The sequence below is a fragment of the Hemicordylus capensis genome, chromosome 4 (assembly GCF_027244095.1).
Source record: "Hemicordylus capensis ecotype Gifberg chromosome 4, rHemCap1.1.pri, whole genome shotgun sequence".
Taxonomy (NCBI): Eukaryota; Metazoa; Chordata; class Lepidosauria; order Squamata; family Cordylidae; genus Hemicordylus; species Hemicordylus capensis.
This window is the reverse complement of record NC_069660.1, coordinates 19,393,861-19,415,384: the sequence shown is the minus strand read 5'-3', so window position 1 is coordinate 19,415,384 and position 21,524 is coordinate 19,393,861. Positions and strand designations below refer to the sequence as shown.

The 21,524-nt window shown below is 46.7% G+C and overlaps 1 protein-coding gene and 1 long non-coding RNA gene across 3 annotated transcripts; one reads left to right on the top strand and one right to left on the bottom strand.

Moving 5' to 3' along the window:
• Nucleotides 1–920: 920 nt before the first annotated feature.
• On the bottom strand, nucleotides 921–17,279 carry LOC128323821 (cathepsin Z-like). The gene is made up of 6 exons (XM_053247647.1): nucleotides 16,988–17,279; nucleotides 14,528–14,691; nucleotides 8,150–8,329; nucleotides 6,811–6,961; nucleotides 4,277–4,439; nucleotides 921–2,395 (listed from the first exon to the last, which is right to left on the bottom strand). Exons 1-6 carry the CDS (start codon nucleotides 17,113–17,115, stop codon nucleotides 2,282–2,284), a joined length of 900 nt encoding a protein of 299 aa, XP_053103622.1. The 5' UTR covers nucleotides 17,116–17,279; the 3' UTR covers nucleotides 921–2,281.
• Nucleotides 17,280–17,569: 290 nt separating this feature from the next.
• Nucleotides 17,570–19,704, top strand: LOC128323822 (uncharacterized). Of its 2 annotated transcripts, none has more exons than XR_008306475.1 (2): nucleotides 17,570–17,705; nucleotides 19,293–19,704. It is a non-coding gene; the product is annotated as an uncharacterized LOC128323822 (long non-coding RNA). The 2 variants fall into 2 exon arrangements; XR_008306476.1 differs by having other exon boundaries at nucleotides 17,570–18,649.
• The last annotated feature ends 1,820 nt before the right edge of the window (nucleotides 19,705–21,524 follow it).

The window sequence follows — 21,524 nt, the reverse complement described above, 5'->3', positions numbered from 1 at the left end:
CTTATGCAAAACTATGGTGCGGCCACACTTGGAGTATTGCGTACAATTCTGGTTGCCACATCTAAAAAAAGGACATTGTAGAACTGGAAAAGGTGCAGAAGACGGCAACCAAGATGATCAGGGGCCTGGAGCACCTTCCTTATGAGGCAAGACTACAACAGCTGGGTCTTTTTAGTTCAGAAAAAAGATGACTGCGGGGAGACATGATAGAGGTCTATAAAATCATGCATGGTGTGGAGAAAGTGGATAGAGAGAAATTCTTCTCCCTCTCCCATAACACTAAAACCAGGGGTCATCCCATGACATTGCCAGGAAATCTAGGACCAACAAATGGAAGTACTTTTTCACACAATGCATAATCCACTTGTGGAATTCACTGCCACAAGATGTGGTGACAGCCAACAACCTGGATGGCTTTAAGAAGGGTTTGGATAACTTCATGGAGGAGAGGTCTATCAACAGCTACTAGTCGGAGGGCTGTGGGCCACCTCCAGCCTCAAAGGCAGGATGCCTCTGAGTACCAGTTGCAGGGGAGTAACAGCAGGAGAGAGGGCATGCCCTCAAGTCCTGCCTGTGGCTTCCAGTGGCATCTGGTGGGCCACTGTGCGAAACAGGATGCTGGACTAGATGGGCCTTGGGCCTGATCCAGCAGGGTTGTTCTTATGTTTTGTTCACATTGTTCCATTGTCTTTGTCCTTTGAGTTGGAATGATGATAAAGCTATCTGGATATGATAGCTTATATTATACAGCGTCCTCAGAGCTGAAGATACATCTGTCAGTTGACTGCATTATTAGTTTAGTTAGAATATGTTTGTACTGCTTTTCAACAAAGTTTTACAAAGCAGCTTACTTAGCAAAAGTATTGAGAAGTTGCATCCTGTCCCAAACTTCTTCCATCACTGAGATATATGCACAACCATTCTGTTTGTTCTCCTTTTATTATAAGCTCTTGGTTTAAGACTTTTGTATACAGGAACTTGCTTATTTGGATTCTTACGCTGGTCTATTTTTTGTTTGGTTCACTATATCATTCTCAAGAGCAGAAAATACATTTGTGTCCATTTTAGAAAATCAACATTAAAAGAAATGAATGTCATCTAGTCTGCTGCCATCTCTATTTGGTTTTATGTGCTGTGATAGCACACACAAAGGGGCTTGCCTTGCCACTTGGCATATGGAGTTAATGCTCTGCCTGGTAGCTACAGCCGTATCGGTACAAGGGTCCTGCCATCTTAATTGTGCCTAACAGTGGACAAGGTGCAGCCACCTCATGGTGCAGTGCGGAAATGACTTGACTAGCAAGCCAGAGGTTGCCAGTTCAAATCCCTGCTGGTATGTTTCCCAGACTATGGGAAATACCTATATTGGGCAGCAGCAATATAGGAAGATGCTGAAAGGCATCATCTCAGACTGCACAGGAGATGGCAATGGTAAACCCCTCCTGTATTCTGCCACAGGGCTCTGTGGTCACCACTGACTTGATGGCACACAAACAGTGGGTAAGATGTTTTTAGGAGGCTGGCTTCATCATGTGGCCTACAGATGTTTCTGCATCAGAGATGCTCACCTGTGCTGTATGATCTGGGTTTTTTTTAATTAGGCTAGCTCAGAGGGTAAGATACTGGACCACAGATGTTATTGCATTCTATCCTGAACACTTATTTGTAATGAGTGTCTTATTGAATAAGACTGCAAGTCTGAGGATAAACTGGGGGGGAAATGTCAAACAGTGGCTGGCTCTACGGTAGCTCACCATTTTTACTGAAGACCTGCATTTAAGAATGTCAATAAGAAATGTCACCTTCCCTACAATGCCACATGATACCATCATGCTAAGCTTGCATTTCTCCTGCTTTAAGCTAAAGGTTCACCTTGGCCTTTTCACTCAGCATGTAGGGAGAGATCTGCAGTCTGTATTATCTCATGACAGTTTAATAAGAGCTCTGCTCTCAAACATTACAATGATGGTTTAAAAAAAGCAACTTTGCCTCCCCAGTAAGCGATAAGGTATTTGAATCACAATAATAATTCCATCTCGAAAACAAAAAGGTGCTCTCGCATGTTCTTACTGTCTCTCATAGTGCAATCAGGACACGTAATTCATTTGGATAGGCAGCTTTGAATTAAGATAGCACAGGTAGACGTGAAGGCTCAGTAATGTCAATATTGCATAAGTCCCTGATTAATGGATACTGCAGAGAGGTTATTCTTTCCTTTTAAATGAGAAACAACCTGCAGCAGTCCCTACATTCCAGATACATGATTAATTCCAGTGTAGACTCAAGGAAGAATTGGGTCTCCATAATTACATTGGTCTTCAATAGCAAGGTTGTAATCGGCTCCTTTCCCCCCTTTGTACTTGCTCGTCACAATTCTGAGCCAGCCTCTCTCACCCTGCAAGAAATTAATTTGTATTAGCATGGGCACCACATGATGAGTTTGAGCATAATCAGCTCTTATCCAGTGACACAGGGGCCCGATTCAGACATTATGCTGTATGAGAGTGCACATGTCTGTACACTCGTACATGTGTTTGTGTGAGTGACTGTACCTGTATTCATTTTTAAAAGTGAACCTGGATTTACAGGCCCTTCAAATGCATGGTACAGATAGCAAGTTTGCTTCTGTACCTGTGTACAGATCCGGTGCCTGTGTACACTGATTGTATAAGTGTTGAACATAATGTGGGAATGGGATTTGAGAATCAGTGCTAATAGAACAAGCCCCAGTGTATATAGGTTGGAAAGCCTGCATCCAGTCTTGGAAGGCCATCCCATTGGTGCCAACAGGTTTCTACTGCTGGATCATCCTGCATACTCATGGCCAAGCATCCTTATCTAGCCTTCCCTCCTCACACAGAACACCACTTCCAAACAGCAGCCCTGCAAGGGCCTGATCCAGGTTGGAACAGCTGCTCAGAGGTAGAGGGTGTGGAAGCAACCTTGGTGCTGATGAGAATGGTGGTGCTATTAGGAGAGGCCAGCTCACAGGACACTGCAGGGGCTGCCTGGATCTCCAAACAGTGGTGCAGCTACACCTAGAAGAGGAGGCTGGTGGAGTCAAGGCCAGCGCGATGGGCATTGGCATGCGGGCAAGGGAGTGGGGACTGGGCTCAAGACCGGCAAGAGCCTAAAAAAACCAGGGAGGGTGGTGGCAGTGATGCTTGAGGCAGGGTGCCTATACTCGCCACTCTGTGGGACGCTTGCCATCTGAGGTGGTTGCCTCCCCGTGCCTCATGGGGGGAGCCATCCCTGATGAGTAAGTGTAGACAAGACTGTTGACAGTCACAAAACATGTTGACCCATGTTGGTGGGAGCGAGACTTGCAGTGCAGTGTGCAGGATTGTACAGCTGCTTCCCACACCAGTCTTGGGGTAAGCCCAGGGCTTGTCTTTTTACTATAGAGAGATTACCATTACCATTATTTCTACAGCATCACTGATGTACGTGGCTTTTTATATTAGTTTTCCTGCTAATATTACTCTCTTATTCATTCATTCAATTTCTATACCACCCTTCCAAAAATGGCTCAGAGCGGTTTACACAGAGAAATAACAAACAGATAAGATGGAACCCTGTCCCCGAAGGGCTCATAATCTAAAAAGAAACATAAGATAGACACCAGCAACAGTCACTGGAGGTACTGTGCTGGGGGTGGACTATGTAGAACAAGGTCCCAGAAGCCTCAGTCTTTGGCCATCATGGCTGAGGATGATGGGAGATGTAGTCCAACAACATCGAGGGACCCCAGTTGGAGAAACCCTGGTCTATGGCAACAAAGAGATTGCTGCCGTCCACCTTGCACTCCACAGTGCCAGCCAACACTTGTGCAACCTCCCCGCTTTCCCCTAGGGAATGGGGCAGTAGCTCAATGTTAGAGCATCTGCTGCCAGTGCAGAAGGTCCCTGGTGCAATTCCTGGCTGTATCTCCAGGTGGGGCTGGGAAAGCTACTGCCAGACAGTGTAGACCAGGCCTACTCAATGTTGGCCCCCTGCCAGCTGTTTTTGGACTACAACTCCTATAATCCCCAACCACAGTGGCCAATAGCCAGGGATTATGGGAGCTGTAGGCCAACATCTGCAGGAGGGCCAAAGCTGAGCAGCCCTGGTGGAGACAACACTAAGCCACCACTAACCCCTTTCAGAGGTTCAGACCACACATGAGCTGATCTTCCGCGACCTCTTTTTGTTGCTCAAGGGATCAAATATGACCTTTGTACCTTGCCATACACCCAACTCACTTACCAAGAATCTGAAGAGAAAAGATCTTACTTACCCAGGGCTCACCCCAAGAGTTTCGCACAATCCAGTATTCTATTCCATTGTCAACACCCCAGCCAGCAACAGAAACTATGTGGTTTATGTAAGCCGAGGGCTGATATTCGGCATAAAGTCCACCTGTGTAGTTGTCCAGCTTCGGAGTAGCCATGATCCCACAACTGTTTAAAACAAGTTGTATGAATTTTTAAATGCTGACAAAAAACCAACAGCTTTGAATATGTACTCTGGGTAACTTCACAGTTCTCAGCCTAGACCTTAAATAAATGATGCTGGTTCAAGAAATGTATGCAGGTGTTGCACAACAGGAATAGAGATATATTATCATGATACAAATTATCATGAAAATATGGCACAAGAAACAGGTGCCAATTCTGGTCACCACATCTAAAAAAGGACATTGTAGAACTGGAAAAGATGCAGAAGAGGGCAACCAAGATGATCAGTGGCCTAGAGCACCTTTCTAATGAGGCAAGACTACAACACCTGGGGCTATTTAGTTTAGAAAAAAGACTGCGGGGAGACATGGTAGAGGTCTATAAAATCATGCATGGTGTGGAGAAAGTGGATAGAGAGAAATTCTTTTCCTTCTCACATAACACTAAAACCAGGGGTCATCCCATGACATTGATTGCCAGGAAATCTAGGACCAACAAATGGAAGTACTTTTTTACGCAACACATAATCAACTTGTGGAATTCTCTGCCACGGGATGTGGTGACAGCCAACAACCTGGATGGCTTTAAGAAGGGTTTGGATAACTTCATGGAGGAGAGGTCTATCAACAGCTACTAGTTGGAGGGCTGTGGGCCACCTCCAGCCTCAAAAGGCAGGGTGCCTCTGAGTACCAGTTGCAGGGGAGTAACAGCAGGAGAGAGGGCATGCCCTCAAGTCCTGCCTGTGGCTTCCAGCAGCATCTGGTGGGCCACTGTGTGAAACAGGATGCTGGACTAGATGGGCCTTGGGCCCGATCCATCAGGGCTGTTCTTATGCACATCCATAAAATCATTAGCAATTCCCAACTTCATTTCAAGAGCAACGTTCTAACATGGGATGGGGGCGGGGAAAGAAAAACTCTTCAATGGTGCCGGTAATGTTTTCCAACAACGCTTAGAGAGAAAAGAAAGAAGTGAGGTTCCCCAGGGATCTGTACTGGGACCAGTGCTCTTTAACTAGTCCATAAATGACCTAGAAGTTAGTGGCAAATTTGCTGATGACACTAGACTATTTAGGGTAGTGAAATCCTAAACAGATTGTTAGGAGCTCCAAAAGGATCTTTCTAAACTGGGTGACAAAATGGCAAATGCGGTTAAATGAAGGCAAGTGTAAAGTGATGCGTATTGGGAGGAAAAAACCCAATTTCACATATACACTGCTGAGTTCTGAGCTGTCACCAGGAGAGAGATCTTGGAGTCATGATGGACAGCTCATTGAGAATGCTGACTCAGTACACAGCCGCTGTGAAAAAGGCAAATTCCATGCTAGGGATCATTAGGAAGGGTATTGAAAATAAAAATGCTAATATCCTAATGATCCAAGTCTATGGTGCGGCCACATTTGGAGTACTGTGCACAGTTCCAATTACCATATCTTAAGGAGGACATTGTAGAACTGGAAAAGATGCAGAAGATGGTGACCAAGAGGGCCAGGAGCTATCTATCTATTTCCCGCTCTTCCTCCAAGGCGCCCAGAGCGATGTACTACATACTTGAGTTTCTCCTCACAACAACCCTGTGAAGTAGGTTGGGCTGAGAGAGAAGTGACTGGCCCAGAGTCACCCAGCAAGTATCATGGCTGAATGGGGATTTGAACCCGGGTCTCCCTGGTCCTAGTCCAGCACTCTAACCACTATACCACGCTGCTGGAGCTTTTTAGTTTGAAAAAGAGGTGTCTACAGGAAGACATGATTGAGGTGTATAAAATTATGCATACAGAGTGGAGTGAGTGGACAGAGACATTTTTCTCCCTCTCTCACCACACTAGAACCAGAGGTCATCCCATGAAACCGAAGGCCAAACAATTTAGGACCAACAAAAGTACATAATTAATGTATGGAATTCACTGCCACGAGTGGTGAGGTGATTGCCACTAGCTTGGATGGCTATGAAAGGGGCTTGGACAAATTCATGGAGGACAGGTCTATCCATGGCTGCTAAGGAGGGTGCCCTCGCAGTTCCACTGCTACTCTCATTGGGAATGATGGAAGTAGCAATGGTAGTGCGACCATGCACTCCTCACTGGCCACGGAACCTCCCTGCCTTTGTAAGCCTCGCCAGTGGGGTTTAAAGGGGTTCAGAAGGAGAAAGACTCTCTGTTGCTTAGACAGGCAACGCACTATGTGACCAGCGAGCTGCTGTACTTAGTAGGCCTGGAGGCGCCCCAGCTCCATAACCAGCCCTCCCTTGCATGCTTTTCAGTAGAACGCAGCATCTTATGCGTATCTTGCTTAGAAAGAGAGTGGGCTGCATGGTACGTACGCCCTTAATTAGAGGTGAGAGAGGAAGGAGAGAACCATCACTCTACTTCTCATACCTGATAGGACCATTTGCGTGGATTTCTGCCATCATTTTTTCTCGCCCGCTGACAGAACCATAATCACCGACTTTCCAGAGAGTGTAGTTCTTTATCTCATGACATTGCCCAACAGTAACACATGTCCCACACTGGTTAAACTTCTGACAATCTGATGGAGGAGAGGGGGACAGATTTTTTTTTTAAAAAAAATGTTACAGATAGTCTAACTGTATCTTGTAGCAACAGTTTCAAAACGAAGCATCACGGCATAGAACCTGGCACGGTCCAGTGGGTAGGAGTGTGAACGGAGTGGCTCACAGCCATGAATGCACTACTAAGTGGCCTAAGGTAACCCCAGGTTCGCTCAGCCTTGGCCCCACATCCAGAGTGCAGAAATGGTATTAACGGACAAACCTTACAAAGACTCTTGCAAGAATACAAAAACTACAGCTTGTGTTAACCACAGCTAAGAACCACACCATGGTCTGAGCTTTCAGACCTCCGACAGGTGAACGTGTCGGAGAGGGCGCTTTGTACCTTTTTGGTTGCTTTTTGCATTTCTTAACATCTTTTGGTTTCCATCTTTTTGTTTTTGCAACCGCTATTGTCTTGTGAAACTGAAAACCTAATAAAGTTATATGCCTTGATATCATGTCAATGTTTGAGCTTGGCAATAAAGAGACATTAGGAGAGCAACGAATCCCACTTCTTTTTACTTGTCTGAACAATCCTTGGACTAGCCTGGCCTAGTACTACAGGAGTGATTTTTGTTGGGAGAGAGAAAGCCAGTCGAGTGGGGGGGGGGGGCGGGCGGAATATACGTTCTCAGCAGGCACATACTGTACATTAGGCCTGTGCATGTTGGAAGAAAGGGATTTCTGACATCGTAAATCCCTACCCTCACCACTAGGAGGCAGCCAAATGTGGGGCAACTGCCCCCAGGTCCTCCAGTAGTGATGGTGGCCCTTTAAGTGCACAGCCAGCACTGGCGTCGAGGTGGCTGGGCAGAACAGCGATCTTCAGGAGCTGTGAGGCAGGCAGGAAGTGATGCTAGGCAGTGGAGGAAGCCTGCACACCGCTCTGAGAAGCTCTGAGTGGAACTACCAGATTCAGAAGCCTGCACATCCTCCCAGCAGGTGCACAGGCTTCCTCCGCTGCCCACAGAGAAGGGAGGGAGGGCTTCATCCTGTGCAGGGTTGATATAATCCTAACCCCCCAGAAATTATTCCAGACTATTGTAAGACAACCTTGTGTGCTGATCATATAGCATGCAATCAGGAAGCCTCACTGCAGAAGAAAACCTTCAGTACTTGGTGCTCCAATACAGGAGTAGCTTTTGTGCTTTGGTCTCACGTACCTTGATCTTTAGCTTGGTAGTTGTTGCAAGTCTCATCTGGGATGCCGTGGTTATAAGCATATTGCCAGACGCCAAAATCATCCCCTCCTCCACAGGATCCAGCATCACCGCAGTCAATAACATTCTGAACAGAGAGGTAAGCCGAGGGCCAGGTGCCTTTCCTCTTTATGTTGATGCGATCTGAGAGCCAGAGAGACACAAACAGTCGATGCAGGACATGAACTGGGGTCTTCAGTGCTCAGAGGGCCAAACTACATGTTACTCAGTGAAAGGAAATTTGACTAGTCTAATGTTGGTGGTTCTCACCGGACTTGGCCTGAGCCTCAGCAGAAGCACCCAAGTTCAGGAATCAGGTCTGTTGTCAGGCAAGTTCCCAAGGAAATTATTGAGAATCTTAACTAGGTTTGCAACCATATATTTCAGAACTCGTCACAATCCACAGTAGGAAGTAGCAAAACCAGTGTGGAGTTTATTCAATTGACTGAAGGACCCACCAGACTTCGAGAGAAGATCTGAGGAAGGACCCCTTATAATCCATTACAACTAATTGTATACGCTTCCTATGGTCATAGCTGGGTTTTTTCTCACTGAACCTCTTACCTGATCACGAGCACCTTACGTGACCAGCCCCCAAGAATTCCCCAGATTTGTTATGTTCCATTATGTCAACTTGCAGGATGTCTGTGGTTTTGTTCTTCTGTGTCCGTGATAAAACCCCACCCCCAGCCTTTAGCTATTAGGAGACCTGTTGTAATTCCCCCTTACTTCACTATCTTCACAAGTGAACTAAGCAATTTCCCAGCCCAGACAGCTTTTGACGCACAGACCTGATTCCACTGTAAGGTCACGTTTATGGACGTGGCTACATTTCTATCCAAGTAAATGCAGAGTTTGGTCAAGTCAAAGCTCTCCTTATCAATAGCTATTGCTAATATGCTTCCAATAACAGAAATTATGCAAGACAACCTCTAACATCAGGACATCCCTAACTGCATCTCCTGACACTTATTTTTACTCAAATGTAGCGCAGCGAAGGGAGCCAAACTGGACTGGAGCAGCAATACTGGGGGTGGGCTTACTTGTAGCCAGCACCCAGATATTTTGTGGTTAGTGGACTGAAGGAGGCAAGGAATCATTGCAGACTATCAATACAGGTAGCCAGATAAGTTTAAGAACTTATTAAACTGCATTTAATTTTAATAAAACTTAAATGTCATAACATATAGAAATATGTTAACTGGGCAAAGAGGCACCTTTTAAACATGGCAATTCTCTATTTAGCAGGGGGAGAGCAACTGGCCCTATCCACCCCCAGCACAGTACCCCTCCAGTGGCTGTTGCTGGGGTCTATCTTAGGTTTCTTTTTAGATTTTGAGCCCTTCGGGGACAGGGATCCATCTTATTTTTATTTATTATTTCTCTATGTAAACTGCTTTGGAAGGTTTTGTTGAAAAGCGGTAGATAAATATTTGTTGTTTTTGTAAGTACCAATTAAACACATTGGAAAATCCAGTCTCCTGCAAAACATGCGATTTGGCTCAGAGACACCTGACATTTTGATTGATGAACACAGGAAGCTGCCTTATACCAGGCCAGACACTTGGTCCATCCATCTAGCTCAGTACTGTCTACTACAACGACCGACAGCGGCTTCTCAAGGTTCCAGGCAAGAGTCTTTCTCAGCCCTATCTGGAGATGCTGCCAGGGATGAAACCTGGCTGGATCCTTCTACATGCAAAGTAGGTATGAGGACGTACCACTAAGGTACAGCCCCATCTCTGCAAGCTAAGAGCTCTCAAACCTGAGTCCTGTTTTTATAGCCACTTCCCTCTTATACACAAGGAAATCTTATGTAGATTAACTAAATGTTTATTCAGCAACAACTCCATTTTCTCCTTCTCCCAGTCCCTGCCCTCCCTTTCCCTTGCTGACTCTTCCCCCATACTCTCTACAGGATTCCCCCTGGGACAAATGTCCAAACAAAACAAACTGCAGCAGAGAGACCAGTAAAGCTGCTGAATCATTTCCTCTTCCTCCTTTCAAATCCCTTTCTGAGCTAGACAGAGACTTCTCAGCTGCTATTCTCAACACCACCCACACACAGTCTTTTCAAAATGCAAGCCCATCTCTGTAAAGTGCATTGGAAAGTAAATAGAAATGGAGCCCGATGACAGAGCTGAAGACTGGAATGTCAGTGGAAAGGTACATTTTGCTGGCATGGGTAAAAGCCTCAGCCAGGCTGCGTGAAACAAACGTACAGAGAAAGTTGCAGTAGAAATGTATCTACCTTGCAAGGCTGTGAAACAGCAGCATATTGTGCTCAACAGAAGCTAAGCTGGTCAAATTGTAACTGCAAAACAACGAAAGTTCTTATTGCTTGTTGGACATGCGCAGTGTGTCAGTAGCTCCTTGCATGAATTGCTAAAAATCTGACTTGTATAAATATGCCTGGAGAACTACGATCTTGGCCTTGAGCCTAATACCTGTTTGGCAGCTGCTGGCACTTGGCCCTGTTCCGCTAAACGGTGACTTCTTAGCACTAAAACAAAGTCTGATTGAAGGTGATCAGTTGTATTCATGAAGCTTTGTTTCTTCCACACTGATGTAGCCAGAAAGTGCTAATACAGCAGTAATGTGGCAACAAGAACAACAGAAGTTAACTCAGCTGCCAGAATTGACCAACAGCAAGTAGCTAGTTTCTCCAATATGCATAACAAGAATTTGATTACAATGCAGACAACTGCACATCTAAGAGGGCACACTTCCTCAAATTGCTGAGTAGAAGGCCCTTGTTTCCCCAAACAATGGGAAATCCCCCACAACAGGGGGATTACTGAAGGCTGGTTCAAAAAAAAACACAGCATGAGCAGAGGAGAGGAGAGCTGGTCTTGGAGAAGCTGCTGCCAGTCTGTGAAGACAATACTGAGCTAGATAGACCAATAGTCTGACTCAGTATAGAGCAGCTTCCTATGACATTAAAAGGAAAATGCATAAAAGAAGCGAGCATGCACAACCGGACTTTTTGGGCATTCTTCACACGCTCCAGCGTGTGAAGGTTTGCTCTTGGGGTGCAGAATTCAACCAGCCTGAGGAAATCAGCTTCAATGTTTATTTCATTTAATGCTGTAATTACCGTTTTGAACGTAGAGGCTGATGAAATATGATGAGCTAAAAGTGATGATTAAGAACTTCCACTAGTCACAGATCAAAACTTCCAGGTTCTTCAGATTAGCATTGAGAAGGTGTTTCCAACTTTGGGTCCCCAGATGTTGCTGCACTACAACTCCCATTATCCTCAGACACAAAACCCTTTGGGGATGATGGGAGTTGTAGTCCAACAACATCTGGGGGCTCAAGACTGGGAGTGCACGGCACAGAATATGCACAGCTCTGCCTTTTAGCCAAATTACATGTAATGTGGGAAGGCAAGGACTGGACCTCCCAATTATACCTTATGTTAAAAGTAGCTACAAGGCAGTGTGTGATTTGCACTGGGGCCACAGTAGAGGGGAAAGGGCGAATTTAACCCTTCGCCCCCATGCATCAGTCTCCAGTGCAAATTGTCTTCCTGCTAAGCTGCCAATAGCCAGTTTCCAGGGAGCGTACACAGGCACAATACAAACGGCAAATCTCTGGATTTTGTCTTGTTTTTCTTACTTCCGCATTTATAGTTCCTTGGAGAGGAGCCAGCGTGTTGCTGGTCTGAACTCCTCCCCACCAAGCACGAGTCTGCTCCACAAGACTAGTGACTTCCCCAATTGACTGCAGAGATTGGTTTTGTAAGTTTGCAATTAAAACTTGAAATGATTAATCCTGCCAATTAGCTTGCTATCCGGAGCTCTTTTATCAGGATTTATCATTCAACAATGACTGGCAGTAGCAATTTCCCAATTTATTCAGTTACAACAGGTAGAGTTTTGATCTGAACTAGCATAGTAATTCTTACAAGTCTCCCCAAGAAGAAGAAAAAGGGTTGCGCCTCATATAACTAAAGCCTGTAATGATGTCTGTGTTAGCAGAACTCAGTGGCCAACATGATCTGCAGCCCTCCATAGAAGAAGCCTTTAGCACCCCTGTTTTGAGGGCTTCTTTGCTCAGTAGTCCAGGTGCAGAGGGGGAGGATGGAGTGGTTTTTGCGTCCCTCTCCTCCCTCCAAAAGCTCTTTCCACAGGCAAAAATCTGGTCCTGGGCGGCTGCCTGACCCACAGGAACAGATCTATACAACTGTAAAGGGCTTCTAGACATGCACTGCATATAGGAGCCTTCAGGACCGAAATGTGCAGAGAATGGATTCTTGTGGACCTGCAGCCCTCTTTCTATCGCCAAAGGACTGTAAATCATGTCAGCCACCAAACACATCAGATAACCTGCACGTGGTCGGGACTGCAGAGTCAACACACTGGGCAGTCCACATCATCTCCCCCTCCCCTTGGACAATCAGTTTTTGGATGGGAAGGAGCATTTCCTCTAATCTCTAGCATATGCTTGAGCCACATTCTGCAAATCACATCTCTACAGCTGTTCCACTTTGTTCCTCTGACCGAGTCACTTTCAGTCTCAACGTTTCACCTGCTGAAGTGGTAGCAACAGCATGGAAACCCCTGTGCACAACCAGAGTGGAGCCAGACTGGTTCAGCAAGTCCGGGCTGCAACTCGCCTCTCCTCACCCCTCCCACCAAGATTCCACAGACATTATTCAGAACAAGACAAGCATGCACCTTCCCAGCATGGGCCGATGCAATGGCTTTCTCAAAGTCCAAGTTCCAAGGAGCAGGAATCAATGAAGCATTTTCATTGCATACTAGAAAGGAGGAGAAACAAGATCCTCTATTGGAGCAGCCAAGCCCAGTGTGTGCCAGGAATTCCCCAAGGCTTCACTTTTGGAATATGCCACAAGTAAAGGTGCATAGAGGATGTGCAGAGTGCACTGCACTACGACATCCCAATCAGCTCTTACACATTTGGGAAGGGAAGAAAGAGACTCCCAGATCTAAACCTTATCATCTGCTCCTTCTTTGAAACGAAATGTTGGCCAGAAAGTTTCCCCATCACAGGTAGGTGGTAGAGCACATGGTGTCACTGCAGAAGGTCCCAGATTCAGCCCCAAACCTCTCCAAATGGGATGTCAAGCAACGTGGCAAGGAAAGGCCTCTGCCTAAGTCTTTGGAGAGCTGCTGCCAATTGCCATAGAAAATCCTGGGCAAGATGAACTAGTGGTCTGGCTTAGTATAGAGACAGCTTTATGTGCTTGTTTTCGCACCAGCAATTTCAACTGCGAGCTGCAGAATTCACACAATTTATGACATTGTGGGTCTCCATTGCTCTCCAATACACACCCTCCCCAAGTTGGTGGACTTAAGCCCAGATCCACATGTGCAGAGGCCCTCTCTGCTAGCACACCTATCTCCCAGAAGATAGGAAAGGGGGTCACCCCAAAATCTAGGCTGGGGTGATGTGATCACATCTCCAAAAGGAAGCCTTTTCCATCACATGAACCCTGGCTTCATACCTTATGTGCTCAGTAGCGGGGCAGAGAATTCCACAAGGGTCAAGAAGCAAGAGTCTCAACAGCCAGACCAGGCATGGCATGAGCATCCCGTGATTCGAACTCCCAACATCTTTTCCTTTTTCAAAAAGCAGCTGGGGAGAGGGCTCCATTTGGATCAGGGCTGCAGAGTTGGAGAGGGAAGGCTAACCCTTTCCCCCTATGCGGTGGCCAGGACCTAAATCCCTCCCCGCCACCGTACACTTGAACCTGCTATTAGCTACGGAGAGGAAGCCTTACTGAAGGACGAAGAGCTGCCCTCAGTCCCCTATGAGACAAAACCTGAAGATCTCCCCTGTTCTATCTAGAACCAGTGTGGAAGATTTTAAGGTTTTGTCTCATTGGAAACTGGTGGGAGCTCTACCGAGGATTTTTAACAAACTTGCAGGAGGACAGCAGGAAACCTGTTCGCCACAGATGTGTTGGTTGCACACGGTGCTCAGGTAACAGACATCATTGTGTCTGGCAAGTGGGCATGATTAAAGTTGGTGAATCAGTAAAGGGGCAAGTGGGAAGCTGCCTTATACCGAGTCAGACCCTTGGCTCATCTAGCTCAGGACTGTCTACTCTGACTGGCAGTGGCTCTCCAAGGTTTCAAGTGGGAAGGTTTCCCATGGGAAATTAACCTCCCCGTGCTGTGGCCCAGATCCAAATCCTGCTTCCCTCCTCCCTGTTTTTTTGAATACAAAGAGAGATTGGGAGATCTGATCACTGGACTCTCACGGATCTCATCTTGCTTGGACCTAATGCACAGAGGTCCTCCTGCTGAAAAGTAGGGAAATACACGCAGAGAAGTCAGGACTACTTAGTCGTAATTGCCCCTGTGCCCATACCTGCCATGGCGCTGGTGCTGCCATGAGCCCAACACGACCCGCAGTACTGAGGGATGTGTTGGTTGCGTGTGGTGCTCACGTAATTGACACCATCCACATTTCGCCAGTCCCAGCTCTTCGGTAGACTGGAGACGTCCAAATATTCATGAGGACGAGGGTAGGTTCTGTAGGGGAGAGGAGAGCAAGTTAAGGCTTTGTTCCACATTTGGGAGGGAAAAGTTTAAACCATTTCCCATAATGACTAGTTTCACTTTCCTCTTGGCTGGCAGTCGTATGATTGCTCTTGCCCAATGCTGCCTCCGTTGTCTTGTGATTGCAATGTGGCGTGACCGGTTCTCCCCCACCCCCCACCCCCACCCTCAACTCTCACGGACCACAGCAGTTCGGGGTAGAGTTTGAAAACACTTCTGACTAAAAAGTCAGGCTTTTGGCCACAACAGTAATATGACTTCTTCATAAGGGTTCAAAGCACTTCACATGTATTGACTCATACTGATAAGACAACTGTCAATGACTGACCAAGAGAGGGATCTTAGGGTCGTGGTGGGCAGCTTGCTTGCTTATTTAACTAACTAACTAACTTCTATACCGCCCAAACTTTCGTCTCTGGGCGGTCATTGAAAATGTCCACTCCATGCACGGCAGTGGTAAAAAAGGCAAATTCCATGCTAGGGATCATTAGGAAGGGGACTGAAAATAAAAATGCTAATATTATAATGCCCTTAAACAAATTCATGCTGCGGACACATCTGGAATACTGCGTACAGTTCTGGTCACTGTATCTTACGGAGGACATTGTAAAAATGGAGAAGGAACAGAAAAGGACAACCAAGATGATCAGGCGCCATGAGCACCTTCCTTGTGAGGCAAGGCTGATAATTTCCATTATCTCCATCCTGGCAGGGGATGATGGGTGTTGTAGTCCAACAATATCTGGGGCCTCAAGGTTGAGAACCCCATCTCAGCCACTACACCAGGTCTCAGAGCCAGTGCAAGTGGGGTGATGGTGGAATCCGCTATTCCTGGGATCCAATAGTCCCCATATGACTTGTGTTAATAAATCTGGAAGAACTTCCTCTCCTTTACAATCACCAGAGTGGAGTCAACAAATATTGAAAGAGAATCCTGTTCTGTCACGGCACACCACTCTTGCAAACACACAGAGGTCTGGGTAGATTTAAATCCCAGCTGTTTAACATCCACTCCTGCATCTGTGCACTCATGTATGTGTCCAGGCAGGCATACATTTCTGCATGGGAATGACTAAAAGAAGCACTTTAACAGGTACACCTTAGAAGCATCATGGGTGAAGTGATGACAGCCAGCGTGGTGTAGTGGTCAGAGTGCTGGACTAGGACCGGAGAGACCCGAGTTCAAATCCCCAGCCATAAAACTAGCTGGGTGACTCTGGGCCAGTCACTTCTCTCTCAGCCTAACCTACTTCACAGGGTTGTTGTGAAAGAGAAACTCAAGTATGTAGTACATCGCTCTGGGCTCCTTGGAGGAAGAGCGGGATATAAATGTAGTAATAATAATAATAATAAACCCCAATGAGGGGCACCACCGATGGAAGAAGAAAAGGCTTCAGGGCTGCCTACATGCCGATCTCAGCGCTCTCTCCTCCATCCAAGCCCCACACTCCACCATGACCCTAATTGATTAATTAATTAATCGATCAATCAATCAATCTCCTATGCCACCCAAACTTTCGTCTCTGAGTGGTTAACACAAAACAACTAAAACACATATAAAAAGTTAAAACAATGCAACAATTTAAAATCAGACATAAAATTAAAACGGACAATTTTAAAAAGCTGGGAAAGCTTGGGTGAAAAGATGGGTTTTCAGACTTTTTTTAAAAAATTGCCAGAGGTGGTTCTCTACCCACCCACCCACCCGTAAATCACATGTAAATCACACCCATATCCCACCCTTCCTTTAAAGGAGCTCAGAAGAGTACACGTGGGCTTGTCTCCTTTTATCCTCAGAACAATCCCGTGAGATCGGCTAAACCGGGCGAGAGAGAGAGAGATGCCAAACATCGGCCGGCCGGCCAGCCACAGAGTCGGGCAAGGATCTGATCCCGGCTTCGCGCCCGACCAGTATTTATACTGAGCGCCAGAAAAAGATTGCCGGAGCCCCACAAGAGACCACAGGCGCTCGGAGAAGGGCCTCCCTCCTGCCCCAGCTCGCTGCGCTTGATTCCGCGCGCAAACACCACGCCCTGCTGGAAACGCAACAGCTACAAGCGCGGCAGCGAGCGAGAGCCAGCCGCTCCCTTCCTGCCGGCCAGATTTTTCCGCCACGTGAGGAGGTCCCGGAAACCCCCGCTGAGTGACCCGCCGAGCCCGGGTAGTTGGCGGGGGTCTCCCCGCTCCGATCCAGCCGCAGCTCTCGGGCTGCGAGTTTGCGCCCCTTCTGCCCCAAGGCGGGCGGCTCCCTCGCCTACAGTGGTGGTACCTGACGCCAGGGGGCTTGCGCGGCAGGGGCTTGTAGCAGCTCTGCCCTTCCTGGAAGTAGAGGCCGCCGAGGCAAGCCCCGAGCAGAGGCAGCAGGAACAGAGCCGAGGAGAGGCAGCGCCGGGCCATGGTGGTCGCGCTGGAGATGCCGGGGGCGCTGCTGCTTGCTGTTGCCGCCGCCGCCGCCGCCGCTCCTTAGGACAGGCCCTGGGAGAGAGGCTGGAAAGCCGGCTCCTTCCTTCTTCGGCCGGCGGACTGACCTCGCGTGCGTCCTCTGGAGCTTCTACTACTGTCCCTTCCAGGCCGGCTTTAAAGGCTGTTGCGCCCTGAGCTGGGAGGAGGGATTCTCAAGGGGTGGGGAGGGGACCACTTGAGCCGGAAACACGGAGGAACTGGGGGTGAATCTTTGGGCAAAACTTGGCAATTGTTCTGAATCGGCTTTTGCTAGCAGGCAGGATGGTTGCTTTACCCAGGAATTGCCAAGCCAGCCCTGGGCTACTCTAACCGGCAGTTTAAGTCATCACCCCGCCGGGACAGGACTTATCAGCAGCGTCGAACATGTGATCCTAAAGGGGAGGGGCGAGGTCGTCAAGTCACGGTTCCTCGTGACTTGATCTGGGGGACACACCTAAAAAGGGACCATCGCGCAGCCTTCATCTGCGTCCATGGGCTGCACACTACGGTGGGCCCCCCCACGTGGCACAAAACGGAGATCGAAGGTGTGGGTCCTCAGCACGCTATTTTGTTTGCTGGTGTGTGCAGCACAAAGCGCCAGATTTGTTGTTTTTTATGGCGCACTTCATGAGCAGCAGCGTTGCGATTTCTTGGTGGATTTGAGGGGGTTGCTTGCACGGCAGTAGGGCTAAGGTACAGAAAGAGAGCCCAAGGTTTCTGGACATGTCCAACGGTAGGGTGGCCAATGCTGCCCATGTCTGGAGCCCAGCTCAGTGGTATGACAATGCCTCGCATTTGGAAAAGGAGGGAGGCAAAGTGGAATAAGAAGTAAAAGGAGGTAGAATGGTGGGTTGGAGCACTCCCCCATCTCCTTTTCAAATGTCAGTGCAGGTGCTTACCAGCTGCTCAAAGTGTTGCCATGCCAAGGAGTGGCAGCAGTGACTGCCACCTCCAGTAATCTCCACCTCCTGAGACTACCACTTTACTACGCCTCATGAGAAGGCCGCCTCCAAGAGTACACCAGACCTTGATTTTTATGGTGCTTTGATTTGATGGTGGATTTTTTGTGTGGTGTGTGCAAACATTCCTGAAATCCAAGAGGATCCATAGTTTTTCCCTGACTATAAATGGTGTGTCTGTCATGAGAACCAACCAACAGCTGGATGTGAACCTTGTTCTAGATGGGGTGGTGCTGCCCCCAAAGGAGCTTGTTTGTTATTTGGGGGTCCTTTTGGACTCGCGCCTCCTGCTTGAACAGCAGGTGGAGGCTGCAGCCAGAAATGCTTTTGCCCAGCTTCATCTGGTTCGCCAATTGCGCCTTTACCTTGATCAGCAGGCATTGATGACAGTGGCCCATGCCCTTGTTATCTCCCACTTAGATTATTGTAACACTCTCTATCTAGGGTTACCCTTGAGAACGATCGGGAAGCTACAATGGGTCCAGAATGCAGCGGCTCACCTACTCATGGATGCCAGAAAATATGACAGGGTAACACCTCTCCTGCAGTCATTGCACTGGTTGCCTGTTCGCTTCCGAGTTCAAATTAAGGTCCTAGTTTTGACCTCCAAAGCCTTGCAGAGCCTGGCACCTGTCTACCTACAGACCCGCCTCTCTCATCCAGTTACATCCCATCCAGTTAGATAATCTCAGATGGCCCTTTTGTTGGTCCCTGGTTTCCGAGAGGTTCGGGGCACTAGGACCTGTGAAAGGGCCTTTTCGGTTGCTGCCCCACTTCTCTGGAACTCCCTTCCCCTTCAGATTCATTTAGCCCCTTCCTTACTGATTTTTAAATCTCTATTGAAGACTTTTATTTTTCACCAGGCTTTTGCCCTGTAATTTATCTATTTGGTTTTTTTCTTTTTTGTTAGTTACTTTAGTTTTTAATTTAGAATGTGATTTTAATGTTGTCTTGCTTTACATGTTTTTGTGCACCGCCCGGAGTCTTCGGAGTGGGTGGTATATTAAATGTTTCAAATAAATAAATAAATAAACAAGGTCACAGTTTAGACAGGTGTATGCAGACTGCAATGCCTTTTCTGCTGAGCTGCCAATTTTGTTTTGGAAAGCAGAATCTGCCAGGGAAGAAGAACTGGTGTCCCTATCTGTATTTAACCAATTCCCTTCTTTCCAGTTGTTGGAGGTATCCGAAAACCCCTTCCATTGGCCTGCCTGAGACCAATTGTCATCTGGCTTCTTCACTCTAAGAACTGGATCCATCTGTACCATCAGAGATGTAGTCACCCGATCAAGACATTGTGCTGTACAAGATGTAGAGATGTCTGTAGAGATGTCTGTATACTCATACATGTGTTTGTGTGAATGACTGTACCTGCATTCATTTTAAAAGTGAATCTTGCAGGCCCTTCAAATGCACGTAGAGATAGGAAGTATACTTCTGTAACTTCATTCAACATAACATGTGAATGGCTGTACCTGTGTACAGATCTGTAGCTGTGCACACTGTACACTCGTATGATTGTTGAACATAATGTGTAGATGGGCCTATTGTTGCAAATTTTAATGTATTTATTTCTTTTAATGTATTTATTTCTTTTTTACTGATATTGTGACTTGTTTGGGGAACTCTAGTTGGGAGGTGGGATAGAAATCTAATGCATACATACCAACGCTTGCATGTCAGTGAGCAGACTGGCTGACATAACATAACGTTACGTGTAGTGTTTGTCGGGTGATAGCGTACTATCTACACTGCTGTGTGAGTCCAAAACATAATGCTGATAGAGTTGCACAAAAAAGCGCTCTTGCACAACTGTGTCAAAAATTTGTGTGAACACAGTTGCAAAACTGTACAGCCACTGGAAATAATTGATGTACAGTTGCACATCTTCATCCATGCACATTTTTGGTGGTTGCATGAAAGTGCTCTTGCATCAGTATAGTGTTTCTGACCCACATAGCAGCACAGGCATGCATGTAACATTGCACTGTATGTCAACTATTACTTCCTGTTGGTGGTTTAAGTATTCTAGTCCAAGTGCGAGAATTATGGGAGGAGGGGGCAGATGGGCCTCAGCCCCCTACTAGTCTGTTCCAACCCCTTTAGATACTGTTTTCAGCAGGCTTTGCAGGGGTGGGATCATATAGTTACATGCAGGGGAGGAAGCTTGTGGATTTCATTAAGGGGAATAAGTGGATTTCGTTCACATTATTCTTCTATAATTCAAGCTCTAGTCCAGGAAGGAGCTGATCTTTGATAGATTGCTTGTCTGTCTGTCTATCTACTTACCTACCTACCTACAAGGAAGGAGCAAACAAGTATAAGTTAAAAGGGTGAAGGAAGACATAGAGAAATGTGTAGTAGTAAAGGAGTAGTTAGTAATACGGAGAAAGGGCGAAAGCAGAAATTCTGAAAAGGCATACTGGTCAGTTCTTCAAATCTGATCAAAAGGCATGCACACATTCTTAACTCCATAAATCATTAATTATTTTGTCCTTTGCCTTGAGAAGTATTTGCCCTGAACAATTCCCTGATAAGACAGAACACATGTTGTAAGACCACCAGACAAAAGAAGATAGACAGCAGGCACTAAACTTAACGGCTGGAAATATTCCATGCTTGCTTTTGCTCTGTAAACTTTAGTCTTGTGCTCTTTGAGGAGAATTAATGAAAATGCTACATTTAGAATCCACCATGGGCCAAGTACAGGATAAAACAATTCTACAGGAGTTACCATGTTCCTGTGGCACAGAGCCCATCTGTCTTGGAATTTACATGGGTAATAATTGAAAAATGCCTTAGGCCTGCATGTTTCTTTAGTATGTGCCAACCATCATTTCGTTGAGTGTCTCTGCATGTTTGTATCTGGCTTACTACACTGAGTGGCACATTAAGTACAGGAATATGGTAAGTTGTCACACACACTTATTGTTATGTTTCATTCATGAGCCAGGAAGCAAGACACACCTCAAAAACCATAAAGGTTGCATTCACTGAATAAGATAAACAGCAGTATTTAATTATTTACTCAATTAATTACTACATTTATATCCCGCTTTTCCTTCAAGAATGGACCCCAGAGTGGTGTACATGGCTATGTTTAACCTCACAACAGCCCTGTGAGGCAGGTTAGCCTGAGGGATTATTGACTGGCCTCAGAGTCACCCAGTCAGTTTCATGGCTGATTGGGTATGTAGGTACTCCCACACAGTGCTTGAATTAAATTGGGTCCTGGCCCCTCTCTTTTGTGATGGCCCCTTTAGTCACTGGCTGACATACTGCACAATATATGGTTTTACATTGTGAGCCCTATAACTGTATCAAATTTGGTCCAAATCGGTTCCCACTTGCACCTCAAACATTCACCCATACACCATCATTACAAACTACACCCTTGAGCCTTCC